The following is a 22593-nucleotide window of genomic DNA, read 5'->3' on the forward strand; positions in this document are numbered from 1 at the left end:
ATGTTTTAAAAGTGATGTACAGTGATGTGGGAGGCGGAGAATTTTACAGTTTCATAAGAGATCAGTACAGATGCAGAAAAGTGTTGTGCTTTATTAATAATAGGATCTTGGACAAATTTGGTGGTTGTGGCCATGGCTTGCAGGCAACAAGGATATACCTTAGCTAATGGGTCTAAGGCTAAACTATAATACCCTAGATATCTCTGGTGTCCATTATGCTTTTGAGGTAACGCTCAAAGGACATGTTCTTCCCATTCATGCAAAAACAAGTAAAAGGGCAGGGAGTAATTGGGAAGTCTAAGAGTGAGAGGTGAAAGTAGAGAGTCCTTAAAGTTTTCCGAAGAATCTGATTAGAGGGTCCCAGGCTACTGGGTTTGGGGATAAATCCCTCATCACTAGTCATAAAGAGTGAGGCAGTCATACAGAAATTAGGTATTTACTTTACAATATGCCACAAGAACCCCCAACATTTTCTATCGTCATTTTGTTTCAGGGAGATAAAAGTGATTAGCAGGAGAGACTCAGCCTAATGATTTTACTTGAAGATGAAATATCATGACCTGGATATTTAACACACAGTTGCCAGGCACGGTGACTCATGCCTGTAATCCCAGCACTTTGGGACACTGGGACGGGCAGATTGTTTGATGTCAGGAGTTTCAGACCAGCCTGACAAACATGGCAAAACCCTGTCGCTACTAAAAATACAAAAAATTAGGCGGGCATGGTGGTGCGTACCTGTAGTTCCACCTTCTAGGGCGGCTGAGGCAGGAGAATCACTTGAACCAGGGAAGCAGAGGTTGCAAAGAGCCGAGATCATGCCACTGCACTCCAGCCTGGGTGACAGAATAAGACTTTGTCTCAAAAAAGAAACAAACTATATATATATATATACACATATATATTTATATACATATATTTTTATATATGTATATATTTTATATATTTATATATGTGTATATATATATTACAAAATATAAAACAAAAACAGTGAGCATAATTGAATTTTTTCTCTAGCCACTTTTTGACCTTTGTTTTGCTAAAGCCTAAAGAAGGTATTTCTCCTTGTGGTTTAGTGGTAGCCGAAGGCACTGGACATTTACTTCCCTGGAAGAGAGGGAACAATCTTTGATGTGGAGGGTACTCAGTTGTTGTTGTTTTTTTCTTGAGGTCTGCAGGATCCCAGGCACAGATACTGTTTTCCATATAATATCAGCAAGTGTCTAAATCAATAGGAGCCAGTGATTTTGGAGCTTCCTGTGAGTTTAAATTCTCAGGTTGTTTTAACTGTTTCATTTGCGATGCCATAAGCTTGTGGCGTGTGGTTTCCAATCTTTCTGAAATACTATTTACATAATGCTAGACTAATGTGTGGAACTCAGTTATGTTTTAATTTTGCCAGTTAATATGATTTTTCTTTAATGCATCATGAATCTCCAGTCTGAGACCATTTACAAAGCTGGTGGGCAGAGCAGTAACTGTCAAGTAAGTCAGTTCCAGCTTTAAGTGTTCTTCCCATGTTATCTATAGTTGATGACGATAGCAAGTTTCATCCTTTAGTTGCTTACAATTTTGGATATGTAAGCAATCAATTTTGGTGGGATAGACTTGAGAGATGGCTCCTAGTAATTTTTCTCTTATTTGCCTCATTCTCTGATGAAAATCAGTAATAGTCCAATATCCTTGAAGGTCTTCAGAGATAGTGGTCCATTTGGCTTTTTCAAACCAAAGGGAGGCATCTCCAGGTCCAACCAGTAGGTAGATAAGTTGTGGTAAGTGAAGGAATCTTAGAGAGTGTCCCCTGAGAAATATTCTAAATTGTTTAATAAATCCCTTTCCTTCTGGGGTCAGAAAGTCCTTAGCGATGGCATATAATTTGAATCAAGACCTATGTTTAAATGTAATTTCTTCTGTTAACCTTGCTTGAGAATGTGTACCAGCCTCACCCTTATTATCAGCAAGAGATGGAAGCTCAGTGAACCTTATGATTACAGAGAACTCAGGGGCTGGCGATGCAGCTGGTGAGGGACATTCTGGGAGAAACTGATACAAAAGAAAGCTGAAGGGGGAGGGTGGAAGAGTTGTGGAGGCTCTAGGAAGTTTATCAGCTTGGAAATTTTTTTCTGGAGATGTTGTCTAATAACTTCAGTAGTTTGAGTAAGATTTGAATGATTTAGCCATTTTTTGCCTTCTTCATACCAGGCAAAATAAGTAGGCCAATGTGCATCTGAAATTTGTGTTTTGTTTTGCTCTAGGACTCCCTTTCAGGTGGACTAATTTGAAGAGATCTCAGGAGCACCAAAGGAGCCACTGTGGCTCAGGAAAGTTTTCAGTAAAGTTTTGTCCACGGGAAAGAAAGCAAACAGTATTTAGACCATAGTGGCTGACTATATAGTCAGCAGAGGTTTTAAACTAGGGGTTTTCAGCTGACCGAGTAGTTCTCGTGGGAGAAGCAGGATCCAATAGAGAAAAGAGAAAGACTAGAGAGGCCTCACAGAGAGCCAGGAAGAAAGACATTAAGCCTAGGGAAGCAGGGAATAATAATTCCCACTCTGAACAAGGAGGCAGGAAGCCCTTCCAGCCTAGGAGGCACCTTTCAAAAGAAGCCCGAGACTCTAACCCAGCTTCAGAGAGTATACTCAAAATCTTAATAATCGAAATTTGTCCTCACCATGCATCAGTGGACATTTATCTGGAGCAATGGATTTTGGAGTTGGGCTCACCATCAAGTACCTGAATGAGCAAGCAGACAGTCTGGAGACAAGGGTCCTGGTGTGTGCTGAGAGGTCTTGTTGCTACATCTGAGAATCCAGTGGTAGTTCTGATCCAGATCTGCATCTCAGCACCAAAAACTGTCAAAGAAAAGCAGCCAGACAAGTAAAGTGGTGAAGACAAATTTTATTCGGGACTATTACAGTAGGGAGAGAGAGACCCTAGTATAGAACTGGGCTCCAATATGGCAAGGACAAGTGGGGATTTGTAGCCAAGGAACAAGGGGGTTTCATGGATGGAAAATTACTAAGAAGACATATCAAGTATATGGAGAATTCTGGCTGAATAAACCAACCTACCAGGATTCCTGCTGAGGGCAGGCCAAGGTGATCAGATATCAGGGGTAACGAGTGAAACAATTTGATCAGATATCAAAGGTGATCAGGTATTGAGAGTGGGGGATTCTTGTGAACTGTCTTAGCAGCATTATTTTCTATAACTGGATTTTACAAAAAAGTGCACAGATGGGCCTAGAAGAAGGCTTAGAAGTGGCCTAAAGTTTGGCCAAGCAAAGAATCTTAGTCACTGGACTTTCCGTATATACTACCTACAAATTAGCTAGGCATTATTTTTTATGCTTTTCCTCAATAAAAGTCTCATACTTTGAAACATTTAGTGACTTATCAGAGGCATCTATTTTACTATTTAGCATATCTATTAAGCTTTTTACTCAACTACATTTTAATTTCTAAAAAAACACTTTTAAAAATTAAGGTACAGAAAGATTTTACAATTTGTCCACAGAAATACAAAGGTGGAGCTCAGGAATCAAACCCAGGCTGCTTGCCTCCAGAATTTTGATGCTTTACCACTAAGTCACAGTATACATAACATTAAAAAGTGTAGCATGAGAAGAAAACTTTTCCAGAAGTTAACCTGTGAAATGGGCAGGCAGATAGCACAGAAATTCAAGAGAGATATGGATCAATAACATTTTCCCTTGAATTTATTTAGAAAAAATTAAAACCTACTGAAAAGCCCAGAGAATTATACAATTAATACCCATTTTTGGTTTTTCAACCAACTAAACATTTAAACAATTGTTAAATAGTTGTTAACAGCTGGACACTTTTAACAACTCACCACATTTGCCTATCTACAAATATGTATGTACATACATATAATACATGTATACATATATATATATGTACATGTAATACATATATAGTTAATTGATATCAGGACACTTTATCAATAAATAATGTATATCTCAAAAGAACAAAGACATTTTCTACATAGTCATCATATCAGTATTATCCCAAAGAAATTTAACATCACTAATATGTATTTTACATTTGAATTTTCACCAATAATCCCAAAATTGTTCCCTATAGCAGTTTATCTTTTAATTAAACATTCAATTACTGGTCACTATTTGCTTTTAGTTACTATTATATTTTAGCCCCCTTCGATCTAGAGAATTATCTTACCTATTTTTTTCCTTCAATGGCATTTAAGTTTTCAAGTATTTTGGTCAGATGTATTATAAAATATCCTGCAATGTATATTTTTCTGATGTTTCCTCATAATTTGACTCATTCAAGTTAAATAATTATGGCTATATAGGTATGCTGTATTTTCCCTTTTGCATCACAAGAGATTCATAACATCAGTTTTTCTTCTTACTGGATGCTAAGTTTGATAACTTGGTCAAGGCAGTGTCCATCAGATCTTTTCATGAAAAGATAACTTATTTCCTTACTAATTAAAATCTAATTTGTAGGGTTTGATGCACTGATATTGTGTGAATTTACTGTTCTCAATAATTTTTTATAAATGATGTTAGCACCCATTGAAAATTCTTGCATGAATCAAAATATTACCTTTGAGGATATAAAAATTGAGAAATGTTTCCAGTTGCTATGTGGATTCATTCTAAAAAGTAGAACTTTATCTCCAAGCCTTTTTCAATAAATAAACAGCCTCAGATTTATAGAAAATTACAAAGATAATACAGAGAGTTCCCGTATATCACACAGCTGTTACCCATTTTATTAGCATCTTAATTAGTATGGTATATGTTTTATAGTTCGTGAACCAACATTGATCCATTGTTATGAACTAAAGTCCATGCTTTATTGCTCAGATTTCCATAGTTTACACCTAATGTTGTTCTTCTGTTCCAGAATCCTATCTAAGATCCACATTATATTTATTCATGTGTCTTTTTAGCCTCTCTTGGCTGTGACAGTTTCTCTGCCACTCCTTGTTTTTGATCACCTTGCAAGTTCTGAGGAGTACTAGTCAGGCATTTTATAGAATGTCACTTAATTGGAATTTCTCTGATATTTTTCTCATAGTTAGACTAGAGTTATGGGTTTAGGGGATAAAGACTATGAACAAACTGCCATTCTTATCACACTGTATCAATGGTAAATATTATTGTCATGACTCATAACTCTTGATGTTGACTATGACCACCTGGCTAAGGCAGTATTTGCCAGTTTTCTCTACCATAAACTCAACTGATTCTCCCCTTTCCAACTTGTACTTTTTGGAATGAAGTCACTACAAACAAAACACACTTAAGGAATGGAGAGTTTATACATCAACTCTTTGAAGGCAAAATATTTACATAAATCAGTTGAAATTCTTGTACAGAATATTTGTTTATTCAACCTATTTGTTTACTTATTCAATCATTCATTGACGTTAGTATTGACACACAATATTTATTCTATAACTTGAGCATATCCAAATATTACTTCCTTAATTTTGTTGATCAAATCATGTAATCTTTGGCTACTGGAAGCTGTTTCCATTGGTTCCTGCGTCCCTGTACATATACACGTCATTGTGTATATATTGGGTTGTATTTTTGCTTGTTTGTTTGCTTTGGGCTTTTCTTAAAAGAGGCTCTCTTTACTTTTGACAGGTAAAAACTGAAGTTCAGTCACTTAACATAGAATAAAAAAATAAGTCCAGTTATATTGGTAACAAAAGGACAACATGTTTTCTTCAAAATCACTGTGTCTGATTTGTCTCTGTGCATGGTCCTGGTCATCTGGTGTGTTTTTCCCAGGAATTTTGTTTTCAATGGGATGACTCTCTTCAGGGCAAAAAAAGTTCATCAGACTCTAGTTCTAGCTGTATGTATTTTGTTCATTTATGTACATGTGCCCCTACCCTGTCTTGCTCCATTTTTTTACTGCATTCTTATTGAAATATGGATTAAAATCCTTCTCCCAAGTTCTATTTATAGGGTTGGGGTTTTTTAGCATCTTTTTATTTGGTCATTGCCAGATGCTCCAGACTCATACTGTATATTTCTTGCTCCATTGCTAGAATCAAGAACTCTAGTTCCTTTTATTGAAGAATGGTATTAGAAACCAAGATCTGGGTAATAGGTGTGTTCATTGCTTCTTCTGTATCATTGTTTCTAGGCCCTCTCAGCTGGCAGACTGAAGATATGTATGTGTGTGTCTCTTGCTTCACATCCTCATTAGCGTTTTGTATTTTAAGAATTATTGGATTTTGTCTAGTGTATTTTTATATGCTTGTTTCCCATCTGTATATCTTATTTTGTTAGATGCCTATTCCTATATTTTGGTCCTTTTAAATTTGGATTATTTATTTGCTTATTGTTGAGTTTTAGTCATTATTTGTATATATTGAATACAAGCTCTTCATCAAAAATGTGTATTGCAAATGTCATCTCTAAGTCTGCAGCTTGTCTTTTCACACTCTTGAAAGTGTCTTTCTTATAGCAGAAGTTTTTATTTTACTATAACAAACATCAATGTTTTCTTTTATAGATTATGCTTTTGGCATTGTATCTAAAACTCATAATCACACCAAAGATTATCTAAATTTTCTCCTATCTTTCTTCCGGAAGCTTGTAGTTTTAGTTTTACATTTAGACCTATGATCCATTTTGACTTAATGTTTGTGAATTACGTATGATGTATATCTAGCTTTATAGCTTTTGTATATGGATGTCCAATTGTTCCAGCACCATTTGTTGAAAGCCATCTTTATTCAATAGATTCCCTTTGCTCCTCTGTCAGAGATCAACTGACGACATTTGTGTGAGTCAATTCTGAGCTGTCTATGCTGTTCCCTTGAACTCTGTGTTTATTCTTTCAGAAATACTATGTTATCTTGATCACTGTCGCTACATAGTGAATCTTGAAATCAGTAGTGTGATTTCCTTCAACTTTGTTCTTCTTCAGTATTGTGTTGGCTATACTTGCCTTTTTTTTTTTTTTTTTTTTTTTTTTTTTTTGAGACGGAATCTCTCTCTGTCGCCCAGGCTGGAGTGCAGTGGCCCGATGTCAGCTCACTGCAAGCTCCACCTCCCGGGTTCACGCCATTCTCCTGCCTCAGCCTCTCCGAGTAGCTGGGACTACAGGCGCCCGCCACTAAGCCCGGCTAATTTTTTGTATTTTTAGTAGAGACTGGGGTTTCACCGTGGTCTCGATCTCCTGACCTCGTGATCCACCCGCCTCGGCCTCCCAAAGTGCTGGGATTACACGCGTGAGCCACCGCGCCCGGCCGGCTATACCTGTCTTTTATCTTTCATTATAAGCTTTAGCATTAGTTTGTCAATTATGAATAATGCTGCTCTGAATATTTGCATACAACTTTGCATATGGACATATCTTTTCATTTCTCTTAGGTATTAAGGTAGGAGTGTTATTGCTGGGTTTTATGGTAACTCTGTGTTAAGCTTTTTGAGGAATAGCTTGACTGTGTTTCAAAGTAGCTGAACCATTTTACATTCCCAAGAGTAGTGCATGAGGGTTCCAATTTTGCCACATCCTCGCCAAGACTTGCTATTTTCTGTCTTTTTATTATAGTTATTATATTTCATGTGAAGTGGTGTCACACTGGGTTTTGATTTGCATTTCCTTGGTGTTTAATAATGCTGAGCATCTTCCATGTACTATTTGAAATTTGTATAACTTCTATGGAGAAATAATTATTCAGATCCTTTGCCAATTTTTAAACAGGGTAATTTGAGGTTTGATTATTGAGTGATAAGAGTTCTTTATATATTCTAGATAAAACTCTCTTCTCATAAATGTGATTTTCATATATCTTCTCCAAATCTAGTAATGTCCTTTGCTTTCTTGCTGGTGTCCTCTGAAGCAAAAATACTCCTAATTTTGACGAAATCTCACCTATTTTTGATATTTTGCCTGTGCTTTTGGTGTCATATTTAAGAAACTGTGGCATAACACAATGTCACAATATTTATACTTATTTTTATTCGAGCTTATAGTTTTATCTATTACATTTAGGTATTTGAGCCATTTGAGCTAATTTTTGTGTATGTTGTGAAATAGGGGTTCAATTTCATTCTTTTGTATGTGAATAATCATATTTTCTCCTGGGAAAATTTCTGAGACTACACTCCCAAGCTTGGCGGTGGGAACAGTGGCCTCCTTCTCTGTGAGTGACATCCCTGCTTTAGGAGTAGGCATTGGGTGTGGACCATAGCCTCTTATTTTCTAAGCTTGGCTTCCCAGTGTGGAACCTCTGCCTTACCAATGAGGGGGGGCAAAAGTGATTGTTGTCTCTGCATTGTTGTCATGCCATGCCTAAGGTATAGCTTCTACCCTATGAATGGGTAGCAAAAGGAATTCCCCAAACTTTTGCTCACACTTACCTGAAATTTAGCTTCCGTAACACATACAAAGAGATATATGGAACTAAGTAAAAAGTACAAAAATAAACCCAAACTTCTTTAAAAATTATCAATATGGTAAAGATCTAATTCAAATGATGGTGTTGGGCCAACTAGGCTGTCATTAAACAATCTAGTTAGATCCTTACTTGTGGCAGGTCAGGTTTCCATTAGCAACCAGGCGGTTAGTTTCCATTACCCTTTACTATAATTTTGATGAGTGGATAAGTTAAATAAAGAACTGGAGAAACTGGTGCCTGAGTATGAGGATGGGAATATGAAAACAAACCCATTAAGATCCCCCCTGGGTTTTCTCAGACCCTGAAGTGTGATTGAATAGTAATAGCATTCCTACATATACACCTGGTTCTGTCTTAAGATTAAGAAACTAAGACTCTAAAGAAAGCTTTCCAGACCCCAGACCCCCTAGTTAAAGATTAGACATAGATTGAATGAAACTCTTCTGCTTGTAGGTGCAATCCCGCACATAGCATGGAGCTTAAAATGTATGTAAGTACCAGAAAAAAACTTGTAACTTTGAGATGGTCTGGTGAGTTACTCTGACCTTCTCCCTGTAACTGGTTGCAGAAATAAACTCCCATCTTTCCTAGTTTGTCTGCATCTCGTTATTAGAACTCGAGAACAATCAGCTGGACCTTCCTCTGTCAGGGAACATACTCACATTTTACACCAACATATATTTTATGTAAACTAAAAATGTAAGACTCAAAATTAAATACAAATAAAAGAAATAATCTTGGGGAAAAAGAGGACTTTATTAACGCCAGAGCCAGAAGTCATAAATAGAAATAATTAATGTATATGATTCTCTTAAACACTCACTGTTTACCCTCAATCTATTTCTCAGCTTCCCCTTCTATTTCTCGGCTTCCCCTGGTCAGTTCTGTATCACAATCAAATTGCCTTTGTATGCTATATTTCCCAGAATTTCTTTCAAATGACTTCTGGCTAGATTTTCCCAGTGGCAGACACTAATAAGAAATTGGAGAGTGGAGGATATAAGCCACAATATTTCTGCACTCTTTGTCTGCTATAGGTAGTGTCTCTAGCACTTGGCTGTATCCCCAGAGAGGTTCCAGCTTCTGCAGAATAACCTCTCCTATGGACAGAATTCTGAGTTCTGTTAACACCAGTCCTCCCAGTAGGAGCTTATCGCAGCTTACCTTGTTTGAATTTTTACTTTTCACAGCCTTTGTAATTATTTCCTGAATTGCATTTTCTCTATTTAAATAGTTGGCAAGGGCTCCGTTTTCCTGAGTATACCCTGATACAGTGACAATGTAAAACTTTAAAACTTCTATATGTAAAACAAACAAACAAACAAAAAAAAAACAGTTAACAGACAAATAGTATTATAAGAAAAATATTCAGGACATTTATGGGAGAAAGGGAAATATTAACACCTTTGACGTATAAGAGGCTCTTAACACATCATGATGAAAAAGGCAAACATTTGAATAAAAGGAAAGATCAATGGACATTTATCAAAGAAGAAATACAAATGGCAAACAAGTTTTGGGGTTCTATCTATTTTATTTTCCTGAAGCAAGGAAAAAGAAGAAATATCAGTGTGGCAAAAACTAAAAAGGATGATGTTAGTCAGTTTGTTGGTGGTGTAATAGGGCAGAGACTTTTCCCAGATTAACTCAATCTTTCTGGAGAGCACTTCAGCAAAGTAGATCAAAAGCCTTTACAATGTTCATACACTTTGATCCAAATATTTCATTTCTATTAGACTAGAGAGCAAGGATATATTTAATGGATATTAATTAGTAGCTTATTTATAATAGAAAAATTGAATTAAGCCACATACCCATTAAAAGGGAATTAATTTAAAATAGTGGTACATATTGATTATGTTTAATTATATAATTTTTGCTTGCTGATAGAGACATATTTCTCTAATATGTTAAGTTAAAACACTCTTTCCAATATGATTCCAAGTTTCTAAAACAATAGGAGAAATAATTCTGGAAAGATATAAATTAAAATGTCAATAATACTTATTTTTAGTTAGCCACCAAGTGTGTATATTTCATAGATTTTTAAGTTCTTTTTTATACATTTCTGGCTGTGTTTTCTTTTGTTTCATTTTTCCTATGCATGGTGTATAAAAGTTACAATTTTATGATAAAAACTTTTCATTTTGAAAAAAATGTAAATACATAAGGAACTGGTAAATACTGGCTTTCTTTCTTCTGTCCGTAAAGCTACCTTCACCTACTGTTTTTAATGCCAGTGTCAGAGTGACATGTCCAGACAGATCAGGCAGCTTGATTCGGCATCCAGTCCTCTGGTTTGAAAGCCAGCTTGAGTCAATGTGATGGAATCAGTGTCTTGCTCATTTCTTAAAAGAGGGGCTGGACTGTTTCTCCCAAACACTGTGGGTACGAAATGGCCAATCATAGCCGTCCCACTTTATCCTCTATAGAAGTGCTTTGATCCTGGGCTCAATTAGAGCTTCAGCAAGACTCTACAGTGGTGAGTAATAAAATCAAGCAACAGGTTATAACCAGCACAGGAACTTCCAGATACACCTACACAAGAGGAAGTGAGACTAGGTAGGAGAACAAAAGGGAGAATAGAAGTGGAGAGCAGCTGTAAGTAGAGAGAGATGTAGAGAATGTGGAGAAATGGGAGGTAGTAGGGATAAACATAGAGATGGGAAGAGGGAAAATGGAAAAGAAGGTGAGGCAGAAGAAAAGGATATATACAATGAAGAAAAGTGCTGTACATTAGAGGATATCAACAACTAAGGTGATTATATTACACAGGTGGATAAATAACAATTCATCGATATGCAGAAGATTTTTATACTATATCCCAAGTGTATTATATCTTAATTTTTAAAAATACATGAAGCCTCAGCTGTAAACTCAGGGTATGATGGCTGAAAATGCCTTGGTAATTAAAGAGTTGAGTCAGAGAGAATCCATTCCTGCTAATTGGAAGCAAAGTAAAAACAAATAAATAAGAAAACAAAAAAACAGAAAAGAAAAACTATGGCTTCTTCCAAAAACAATATCACATGGAAATCCCTTTTCAGTCTTTCACCTTAGGCTTGGATGTTATCATCACCACCAAGTTTATAAATATAAATAACTTTATATTTATATTTGTATATTAATATATTAATATTGCTATTTTATGTCTATATAAATATAAATAAAAGATTCTAATACAGAGTACCAAAATACATTAAACAGCCCAGTTTATAGGTGCTTCTTTCTGTTTTTGTTTTTTATTTTTACTCCAGACTAGAAAAAAAATTGAAGATTTTCTTGGGTACTGCTCTTGGAAAAGACATTAAGCTCACTGAGAATTATTAAATCTGTGTATGACTTGGTTAATTTTAACTTTAACTGGTTAGCTGGGGAGATTTGCCTAAATTGATAATATTCAGTGAAAGTTTTAGTAAACCTGAATGTCCTCACTGGAGACTTTATTAAAAGTTTGGCCTCTCAGAGATTGGGAATTGGACAAGTTCCATAACTGTAAGGAGGTTGTGTTTCACTTGTAAGCAATGCACAATGGATGTAATTAGGAACTAGACAGGGATTTCTGGTAAAGATACATTAGTGAGACAGAATGAGAAGAGCATTTGAATTGAGTCATCCCTTTGGCCCAGAGACATCATTAGCTGGCAGAGCTGAAGTTTACTCTTTGAGGATTACATTTTTATTATATGAAACAGAGAACCCTAGAAAATCTCTTCAGAAAGCTGATTTTTTAAAATAATTTATTTTATTTTAAAAAAAAAAACCTACAACAATCTAACCTCCGACAAATCACCCTAGTGCCCTGTCTCCAGGGTAATCTATATCAAAGGTTTATTTCATAAAGTATCTCTACACTCTTCAGCTTTAAAATGGTATAGCCCCTTTAGTGAAGGACCTTGAATTGGTTTTGGCCTGAATTCCTTCTAGCACCATCACACTGTAATAATTTAGTCAATAACTATTCCTTGCTCTTCTTCTCTTATATAATGTTGTGAGGGCTTTCAACTACAAAAACACTCAGTAACAACCATAATGGCTCCTCTTACAGAGAACTTAAGATTTTTACAAATATCATTTAATAAAACTCCCACAACAAAACCCCAAAGTTTCACTTTCAAAGAGATAACATGACAGTTGGGTAAGTAAGGGTTGAATAAGAAAATGTAAAAAAACAGTGCTGGTGAGTATGTTGTCCAGTCCAATCTTACTTTGAGTTTCTCCAAAAGCAGACTTTGAGAAAAGGATAGGGGTGCAAGTAGTTTATGTGGTTAGTAATTCAAGATGCATAATGAGCATGAAGAAGTGAGATAGAGGAAGGAGGAAAGCCCGTTAATGCATTAATGAGTAGGTTACATCTATAAGAAATCAGGGACCTTCTGAAAGACTTAAAAACACACGTCAACATTTTTCACCATGCAGTGAGAAAGTGAAAGTCAAAGTACATATCCACTGACCACCCCCGCCTCCCCTTTTTTTTGAAACAGAGTCTCACTCTGTTGCCCAGGCTGGAGTGCAGTGGCTGTAATCTCGGCTCACGGCAACCTGCGCCTCCCGGGTTCATGCGATTCCCCTGCCTCAGCCTCCTGAGTACCTGGGACCACAGATATGCGCCACCAGGCCAGACTAGTTTTGTGTATTTTTAGTAGAGACGGGGTTCTGCTGTGTTGGCCAGGCTGTTCTGAAACTCCTGACCTCGGGTAATCCCCCTGCCTCAGCCTCCCAAAGTGCTGGGATTACAGGTGTGAGCCACTGCGCCCAGCCCCAGCCCCCATTTTTATTGGTTGAGGGTCATTCCCTCAGTGTTAAATTTCTGATGATGTCATCCTGGCCCTTTCCAAAGCGAAGTGAAATTGCATGGCCAGAGTAAACTAAAGAGCTTCTGCATGGCAAAAGAAATTATCATGAGTGAACAGACACCCCACAGAACGGGAGAAAATTTTTGCAATCTACCCATCTGACAAAGGGCTAATATCCAAAATCTACACGGAACTTAAACAAATTTACAAGAAAAAACAAACAACCCCATCAAAAAGTAGGCAAAAGATTGAACAGACACTTCCCAAAATAAGACATTTATGCAGCCAAAAAACATATGAAAAAAGCTCAAACCCACTGATCATTAGAGAAATGGACATCAAAACCACAATAGATACCATCTCCCACCAGTCAGAATAGGGATTATTAAAAAGTCAAGAAACATTAGATGCTAGTGAGGCTGTGGAGAAATAGGACTGCTTTTACACTGTTGGTGGGAATGTAAATTAGTTCAACCATTGTGGAAGACAGTGTGGCAATTCCTTAAAGATATAGAACCAGAAATACCATTTGACCCAGCAATCCCATTACTGGGTATATACCCAAAGAAATATAAATCATTCTACTATAAAGACACATTCACATGTATGTTTATTGCAGCACTATTCACAATAGCAAAGACATGGAAACCAACCCAAATGCCCATCAATAATAGACTGGATAAAGAAAATGTGGTACATATACACCATGGAACACTATGCAGCCATAAAAAGGAACAAGATCATGTCCTTTGCAGGGACATGGATGAAGCTGGAAGCCATCATCCTCAGCAAACTAACACAGGAACAGAAAACCAAACACTGCATGTTCTCACTCATAAGTGGGAGTTGAACAATGAGAACACATGGTCACAGGGAGGGGAACAACACACACTGGGGCCTGTTAGGGAGTGGGGGGTGGGGGATGAGGGGAGGGAACCTAGATGATGGGTTACCAGGTGCAGCAAACCACCAGGGCACAAATGTACCTGCAAGTTCTGCCTGGAACTTTAAAAAAAAAAAAAAAAAGGCACGAAAAGCCTTAGTCAATTTCTACAGGAACTGTGTGCGTGTGACCCACAGAGTAGGTCCGGGGCAAAGGGCAGGGCAACTGTGTGCGTGTGACCCACAGAGTAGGTCCGGGGCAAAGGGCAGGGCAACTGTGTCTATCATAGGACCTAAAAAGTGGCACAGAGTTCTAACCCGGATAACCGAGAAAAACACTGAAGATCAATTTGACATCAGGCAGATTCTAGAAGGAAATGAGTAACAAACAGGCTAGGTAGGTTGGCAAAGGCAAGAAGAGGAAGCAGGAAAGCCTGTGGCCTAGTTGGGTAGCTCACAAGTTTGGCCGTTGTAGGAAAGTTTCTATAAACAAGGGGCCATATATGCAGATATCTTCAGAAGGTATGAATATATAAAATATTTTGGTTTCCTAGTACGTATAAAAGTTATGTTTACACTGTACTATAGTCCACTGATTGTGCAATAAATAACATTATGTCAAAAAACAATGTATATATCTTAAAGAATAATTTAATTCTAAAAAATGCTAACCATCATCTGAGACCAGCGAATAGTGATCTTTTGTTGGTGGAGGGTTTTGCCTTCATGTTGACGGCTTCAGCCATCAACTGATCAGGATGGTGTTTGCTGAAGGCTGGCGTGGCTGTGGCAATTTCTTTAAAAAAGACAAAATAAAGCCTGCCACATTGACTGAACCCTCCTTTCACAAAAGGTTTTTCTGTAGCATGTGATACTGTTTGAGAGCATTTTACCCACAGTAGAACTTCTTTCAAAATTAGAATCAAACCTCTCAAACCCTGCCGCTGCTTTAACAACTTAGTTTATGTAATATTCTAAATCCTTTGTTGTCATTTCAACAATGTTCACAGCATCTTCACCAGGAGTAGATTTTATCTCAAAAAAAAATTTCTTTACTCATTCATAAGAAACAGCTCTTCTGTTCAAGTTTTACCACAGTATTGCAGCAATGCAGTCACATCTTCAAGCTCCACTTCTAATTTTAGGTCTCGTTATTTCATTATTTCTGCCACGTTTGCAGTTTCTTAATCTACTGAAGTATGGAGCTTTTCAAAATCGTCCATGGAATCTGCTTCTTCCGAACTCCTGTTATTTTTGATATTTTGACCTCCTCCCACCAATCATATGTTCCTAATGGCATTTAGAATTATAAATTCTTTCCAGAAAGTTTAATTTAATTTTCTCAGATCCATCCAAAGAATCACTAAGTATGGCACCTATTACCTTATGAAATATATTTCTTATATAATAAGACTAGAAAGTCAAAATTACTACTTTATTCACAGGCTGCAGAATGGATGTTGTGTTACCAGATATGAAAACAACATTAATCTCCTTATACATCTCTATCAAAGATCTAGGGTGAACAGGCATATTGTCAATGAGCAATAATATTTTGAAATAAATTGGGTTTTTTTTTGAGCAATAGGTCTCAACAATGGGCTTACAATATTGAGTAAACCATACTGTAAATAGGTTTGCTGTCACCTCAATTTTGTTGTTTTATTTCTCCATATAAGCAGTAAGGCTGTTTTGCTCATCATTTGTGTGTTCACTAGAGAAAAACTTTTAATTTCTTTTGCATTTGCAGCTTGCCTAACTGACACAAGAGGCATAGCCTTCTTCTTATCTCAGCTTTTGACATGACTTCCTCAATAAGCTTAATCATTTCTAGTTTACAGTTTAAAGTGAGAGATGTGTGACTCTTTTACTTGATCACTTAAGAGTCCATCATGGGGTTATTAGTTGGCCTAATTTCAATATTTTTTTGGCTCAGGGAATAGAGAGGCCCAAGAAGAGAGAGAGAAATGAGAGAACAGCTAATCAGTGGAATAGTCAGAACACACACAACATTTATTAATTGTCTGTTGTCTTATAAGAGTGCAGTTTGTAGCATCCAAAACAATTACAGTAGTAACATCAAAGATCACTGATCACAGACTATCATAACAGAGTGAATAATAATGAAAAGTTTTGCAATATTGTGACACTTACAAAACCATGACATAGAGACAGAAAGTGAGCACATGTTGTTGGAAAGATGGTATGGACAGACTTGTCTGACACAGGGTTGTCACAAATCTTCAATTTGTAAAAAAAACAATATCTGTGAGGTATAATAAAGTGAAATGCAATAAAATGTGATATACCTATGTATAAAATGGATGTAAGCAAGACAAAGAACCATCACATGCGGCAGTATTGTAATAGTGCAGTAATGAGACAATAAAGAAATGATTCTCGGCCAGGCGCAGTGGCTCACGCCTGTAATCCCAGCACTTTGGGAGGCCGAAGTGGGCGGATCACGAGGTCAGGAGATCGAGACCATTCTGGCTAACATGATGAAACCCCGTCCCTACTAAAAAAATACAAAAAAAATTAGCCGGGCGTGGTGGCGGGCACCTGTAGTCCCAGCTACTGGGGAAGCTGAGGCAGGAGAATGACCCGGGAGGTGGAGCTTGAAGTGAGCCGAGATCGCACCACTGCACTCCAGCCTTGGTGACAGAGCGAGACTCCGTCTCAAAAAAAAAAAAAAAAAAAAAGAAATGATTCTCAAACATGTTTGTGTTTTTTATAATACACTTTAAATATTAGCTATTTTAGCACCATTATCTAAAACACGAAGACACAAGAGCATTAAATAAGACATCAATAATTCCAACAAAATTACTACTATAGTATAATAACATTTTATAATGTCTATAAAAGTATCCATGATTAATGAAATCTTTTCTTTGTTGTCCCTCATACTGTTTCTGTCTTAACAGAACTGCTCACTGATATGACCAAGCTCTCTTAAGTATTTATGAGACAGAATTTTAATATTTTTGGTACCAGTTCAATGTTATGGTACTGAACAATGTTTGTTATGGTATTTTAGAGCCCTGAATTACATGAGATGAGAATCACAGGATACAGACCTGAACAACAACACAAGTGACTAGAATGAGAGACGTTTATTAGGGAAGAATCCATGGAACTTGATGACAACTTGATAATAAGTTGGATACAGGGAGTGAGGATAATGGCAGTGCCATAGATGATAGTACAGAGCCTGGAGAAGTTGAAGTCTTCCGATTGGTCTCAGTATACACTTGGGAGTCTTGAGCCTGGACTATAAAACCCTATGATAGCTGACACTGACTCCTGTTCTAGCCCCATTTGCTGCTACTATTCCCATAATTCACACTGACTTCTCAGTTCCCAGAACGCACTAAGCTACTTCCCAACTCAAAGCCTCCAAATGCTATCTTCACACTATTTAATCCAGTTGTCATGATTTATTTAATGTGTCTCTCTCCACCACGAGATGATAAGCCCAATGAGGGAAGAGTCCGTGCTTGACTTGCTCACTGCCTATCCGAAGAGAGTAGCACAATGCATGGCATGTAGCAAGCAGCTGATGCTCTTTGTTGAATAAAGGCACAAAAGAATGAGTGAACAAACAGATTCTACAACCTGAAATGCTGTTTCTCTCCCTGCTTTCCTTGCTATCTGGTTCACTACAAAGTACACCCCAGCCTCACCTTATGTGAGCATCCTCAGGGATGCCCTTTCTGACTCATCTCTTGTATTCTGTGACAGACTACTCAGGAAGAAAATTTCTTTTATTGGACAAAGTAATTTCCCTTTCAAGCATGGTGAATTTGAGGCAATAATTAGATATTATGGGACTATCCCACATATCCAACATGATTAGGACTGCAAATGAAGATTTGAGAACCAGCTGCATCCAGCTATGAGTTAATGTTTTCTAAGAGAGAAGAGATGGTCAGAGATAAAACAAATGCCCATATTGAGATGGAAAGAAACCATTTTAATAATGAAAGAATGTTTAAGCTATTCAGTATTTTAGAGAGGAAAGGATAAAAAGTTCTGGAAAGATCATTTGACTTGATGAATAGGTCACTACAGGGTCCAGTTTTTGAAAAATGATGGGAACAAAAGTTGGGTTGCAGATTGTTAATAAGAGCAGCGTGTATAGACTCTTTTTTAAGAAGTTTAATGTTAAAAATGAGAGAAATGAGTCATGAACTAAAGAATTGACAGTGCAGTCAATTAAGGTTTTCCAAAATATGGCAGAACTACGCAGTTTCAGGGGAAAATATACCTATTACAGCAGCGAAGGCTGAAGTCAGTTGAACATTTTGACCACTCACTTCTTCTAGGATATACTATCTCCTTGATTTTTACCACACTGCACTATCTCTCCTCTTCTCCCATTTGCCCTCTTTCTTCTCTTTCTTTTATCCTCCCTTTCCACTCCTTTCCAAGACAAGTAAGTGCTGTCCAACTGGTAGCACCAGCCATGTAGCTACTGAGTGCCTAAAATGTATATAGTCTGAATTACAATGTGCTCTAAGTGTGATGAACCCATCAGATTTCTAAAGCTAGGTGAGATAAAAGCAAAGTAAAATATCCTATTAATTTTTTACATTATTACATGTTGAAATGACAATATTTTTGATATATTAAATTAAATAAACATTATTAAAATTAATTTCACATTTTTATTATTTTTTAATTAGGTTACTAGAACATAGTAAATTACATATGTAGCTTACATTGTAGTTCTATTGGACAGCATTGCTCTAGATTTTCTTATCTATACATTCTCCCTAGGCTTCAGACACCACCTCTAAATAATTGATATGCAAATACATATCTTCACATGAAACACATTCAGACATCATTGCTATGCCTCAAACCTTCTAGACATCTTCTTTTAGAAGTCCCAGGAACAGGCAATGTGGCTCACACCTGTAATCCCAGGGCTTTGGGAGGCTGAGGTGGCAGGATCACTTGGGGCCAGAAGTTCCAGATCAGCCTGGGCAACATAGTGAGATCCAGTTTCTTAAAAAATATTTTTTATAATTAGCTGAGCATGGTGATGTGCACCTAGCTACTTGGGAGGCTGAGGTGGGAGGATTGCTTAAGCCCAGGAGTTGAAGGTAAAAGTGAGCTATTATACCTCTGCAATCCAGCCTGGGCGACAGAACAAAACACTGTCTCTGGAAAGAAAAAAAAAAAATGTACCTCATACTCAGCATGTGTGAAATCAAACTTACTTCCTGCTGTCCTCTTTCTTCAAACCTAATCCTGTTCCATGGTCCAGTCTATGTGAGTGTCATCAACACCCTCTTGCATAAGCCAGAATTTTAGACCCTTCTTTGAACTCCTGAGCTCAGACAATCTGCCCACCTCGGCCTCCCAAAGTGCTGGGATTACAGGCTGAGCCACTGCGCCTGGCCCAGATTTTTTACAAAATGAGAATCTAATTATGTCAGCCTTCTTTATCAAAACCTTCCATGGGTTCTCATTGCTCTTAGAATAAAGACCCAAATTATTAATATTGTTTACAATACCACGTATTATCTCTTCCCTGTTCACCTCTCTTGCACAATTTTCCCCAACTCTCTTTGCCTAACTGACCCTCTTTCAGTACCTTGAACTTGCCATGTTCCCTCCAGAAATAAAGCCTTTATTATATAGGTTCTCCTCACAACTCACTCAGTCTACCCTTCCCTGGTAACTTCTCTTCAGTCTCCAGATTTCAGCTCAGTTATCACTTCTTCAAGGAAATCTTTCTGTTAAGCACCCCCCGCAACCCGACTGTGACTCACCATAAGTAATAATGGTGATGGTGAGAACATTTAGCATTTATCAAGCACTTAGTATGTAATAGGCTCTTTTCTAGTGCTTTACACCTAATAATGTAGTAAATTTTTAAAACTATCTTTTTTAGTCTCCATTTTTGGAACATAATTCATTATAATATACATTATTCTATGAGAAAATTAAAGCTCAGACAGGTTAAGTAATTTTCCCAAGAGCAGCTAGAAAGTGATAGAGCTAAGATTCAAAATTAGGCATCCTGATTCCAGAGTTCATGGGGTTAACTGCTACATTATATGATCTTTTCAGACTAGGCTACAATTCTTTATTACAAGTTTTATATCTCCAGGGATCTTCATAATAGAGAAGGTGTAATTCCACAGCATTTGGGTGACTGGTTAATGTCTTTCTCTTATACCTTGCCCCAAATTCTTTAAGGGGAGGTGCAGATACCATATCTACCTTTGTTTATTGCTTAATCATGGTGCCTAGAATTGTGGCTGGCATAAAGTAGACATGTAATATATTTGGGGGAAAGGATACAAAATAAATGTATGCATATATGAAAGAAGAAAGAATGAAGGGAAAGAAGGAAAGAAAAAAGTGAAAGAAAGTGGGTCCCATGTCTCTAGCTATGAATTTCTCTATTGAGCACAGCTTGGTCTACCACATTCTATCTTGGTTCCTACATTTACCTTAGGAAATCTGACTTTTACTCTGCCTACAATAAAATCAGACATCCTTTCTGGTATGTACCTAATGAGTTTAGAACTTCTCCTGAGCAATTACTTGATTATGAATAGCTGATTCATTTAATATTTATTTCAGGCAGAAAATATCAAAATTGTATCACCATTGAGTAATTTACCCATCGCATAATTATGAATACCAAGTTCTCTAATACATCCTACATCCAGCAAGACTGGAGACTACTTTTCATTCCTCTAAAACTTCATGGGCTTTTATGCCTCTGGTATATTGCTTGTTATTCCATTTCCAACCCTTCTTTGCTGAGAAAATGTCTATGTATCTTTCAAGGTCAAGATTAAATGTCATCTCCCAGTCTTACACAGATGCTAAGCTTAATTGTAGGATATTTTGATATGATTATACTATTAAAGATATGGCTACAATCTTGTTATTAAGGTTGGACTCTCCCCTGAAGAGCTGGCCATTCCTAGTGTCAATTACACAGGGGAAGAGCTAAGCCCTAAACAACAAAAAGGAGTGAGTCTCCCTCCTGCTCGTCTGTCCCTCAGACTCTTGGAAATGGATCTCTGGAGCTGAGCTATGCCAGATGACTAGGAAAAGGCAGCAACTGTCTTTCAGAGGTAGATGTGGAGATGGGTAAGGAGGTCTCACTATAGTGAACCATAAGCACAAGATGAGCAACTCAGTCGTATAAACCAGATTATCACGATCAGCAGCTTTCATACTATTAATATTTCAACACCCTGACCTGTCACAATTGGTTATGAGATGTATCACAACTAAAGTGTTACTAATAATAAAGTTCCATAGTTGAAATATGACTAACTTTTTAAAAAGTAAGTAGAGTGGGCCAAGCGTGGTGGCTCACACCTGTAATCCCAGCTCTTCGGGAGCCCGAGGCGGGTGGATCACGACGTCAGGAGATCAAGACCATCCTGTCCAATCTGGTGAAACCCTGTCTCTACCAAAAAATACAAAAATTAGCCAGGTGTGGTGGCGCATGCCTGTAGTCCCAGCTACTCGGGAGGCTGAGGCAGGAGAATTGCTTGAACCCGGGAAAAGGAGGTTGCAGTGAGCTGAGATAGCACCACTGCACACCAGCCTGGCGACAGAGCGAGACTCCATCTCCAGGGGGAAAAAAAAGTAAGTAGAGTGGATTCCAGATTACTTCAGTGATAACTTCCTCACTGCTCTGCAAAACAATATGCTCTCTTTGGGAGAAAATGAAGAGGAATCAGAGCCAGCTAGCTAGCTAGCTAACGGGCAATTGTTCAAAACCTGGGGGGCACATGGGAGTATGTCATAAAGTCATGTCACCTGCCAGCTTGCCAGCTTTCTAAGTAGGGTGAAAGGATTAAGTAAGAACTGTTCTAGGCCGGGCGCGGTGGCTCATGCCTGTAATCCCAGCACTTTGGGAGGCTGAGGCGGACAGATCACGAGGTCAGATCAAGACCATCCTGGCCAACATGGTGAAACCCCTTCTCTACTAAAAAAAAAAAAAAAATACAAAAAATTAGCCGGTGATGGCGGGCTATAGCCAGTGGTGGCGGGCGCCTGTAGTCCCAGCTACTCGGGAGGCTGAGGGAGGAGAATGGCGTGAACCCAGGAGGCGGAGCTTGCAGTGAGCCGAGATCGTGCCACTGCACTCCAGCCTGGGTGACAGAGCGAGACTCCGTCTCAAAATAATAATAATAATAAATAATAATAATAAAAGAAGAAGAAGAACTGTTCTTCTAGTTGAATATTACTGAATTTTGCTCCCAGTGGTTATCTCCTAGATCTAGTAAATAATCCTTCCTACTCTTCTCTGCTACAGGGGATCATCTGGGCCAGAGTGAATGTGAATGGAAGAGCAGTGCCTTCTTGCGATCACCATGGTTTGGGCAGCAGTTGTGACTACTTCCCCAAGGGGAAAACAAGTATCTGGGAAAAGGTTTGGGGGTTATAATGCCCATGACTCCTTTCACATGGAGATTTGCTCTCTACTGCAAAATTAAAAGTGTTATTT

The 22593-nt window shown here is 37.7% G+C and overlaps 1 protein-coding gene across 2 annotated transcripts in view; it reads left to right on the forward strand.

The window, feature by feature from the left end:
• Positions 1-22593, forward strand: part of LOC109026182 (olfactory receptor 5H14-like) — a 229512-nt gene extending 206919 nt beyond the window's left edge. For both annotated transcript variants that reach the window (XM_063703947.1, XM_063703946.1), the window contains exon 3: positions 22402-22593. In XM_063703947.1, coding sequence (XP_063560017.1) covers positions 22402-22533 — 132 coding nt within the window. In that variant the 3' untranslated portion in view covers positions 22534-22593. The remainder of the gene's footprint in view (positions 1-22401) is intronic.

This window comes from Gorilla gorilla, chromosome 2 (genome assembly GCF_029281585.2).
Source record: "Gorilla gorilla gorilla isolate KB3781 chromosome 2, NHGRI_mGorGor1-v2.1_pri, whole genome shotgun sequence".
NCBI lineage: Eukaryota > Metazoa > Chordata > Mammalia > Primates > Hominidae > Gorilla > Gorilla gorilla.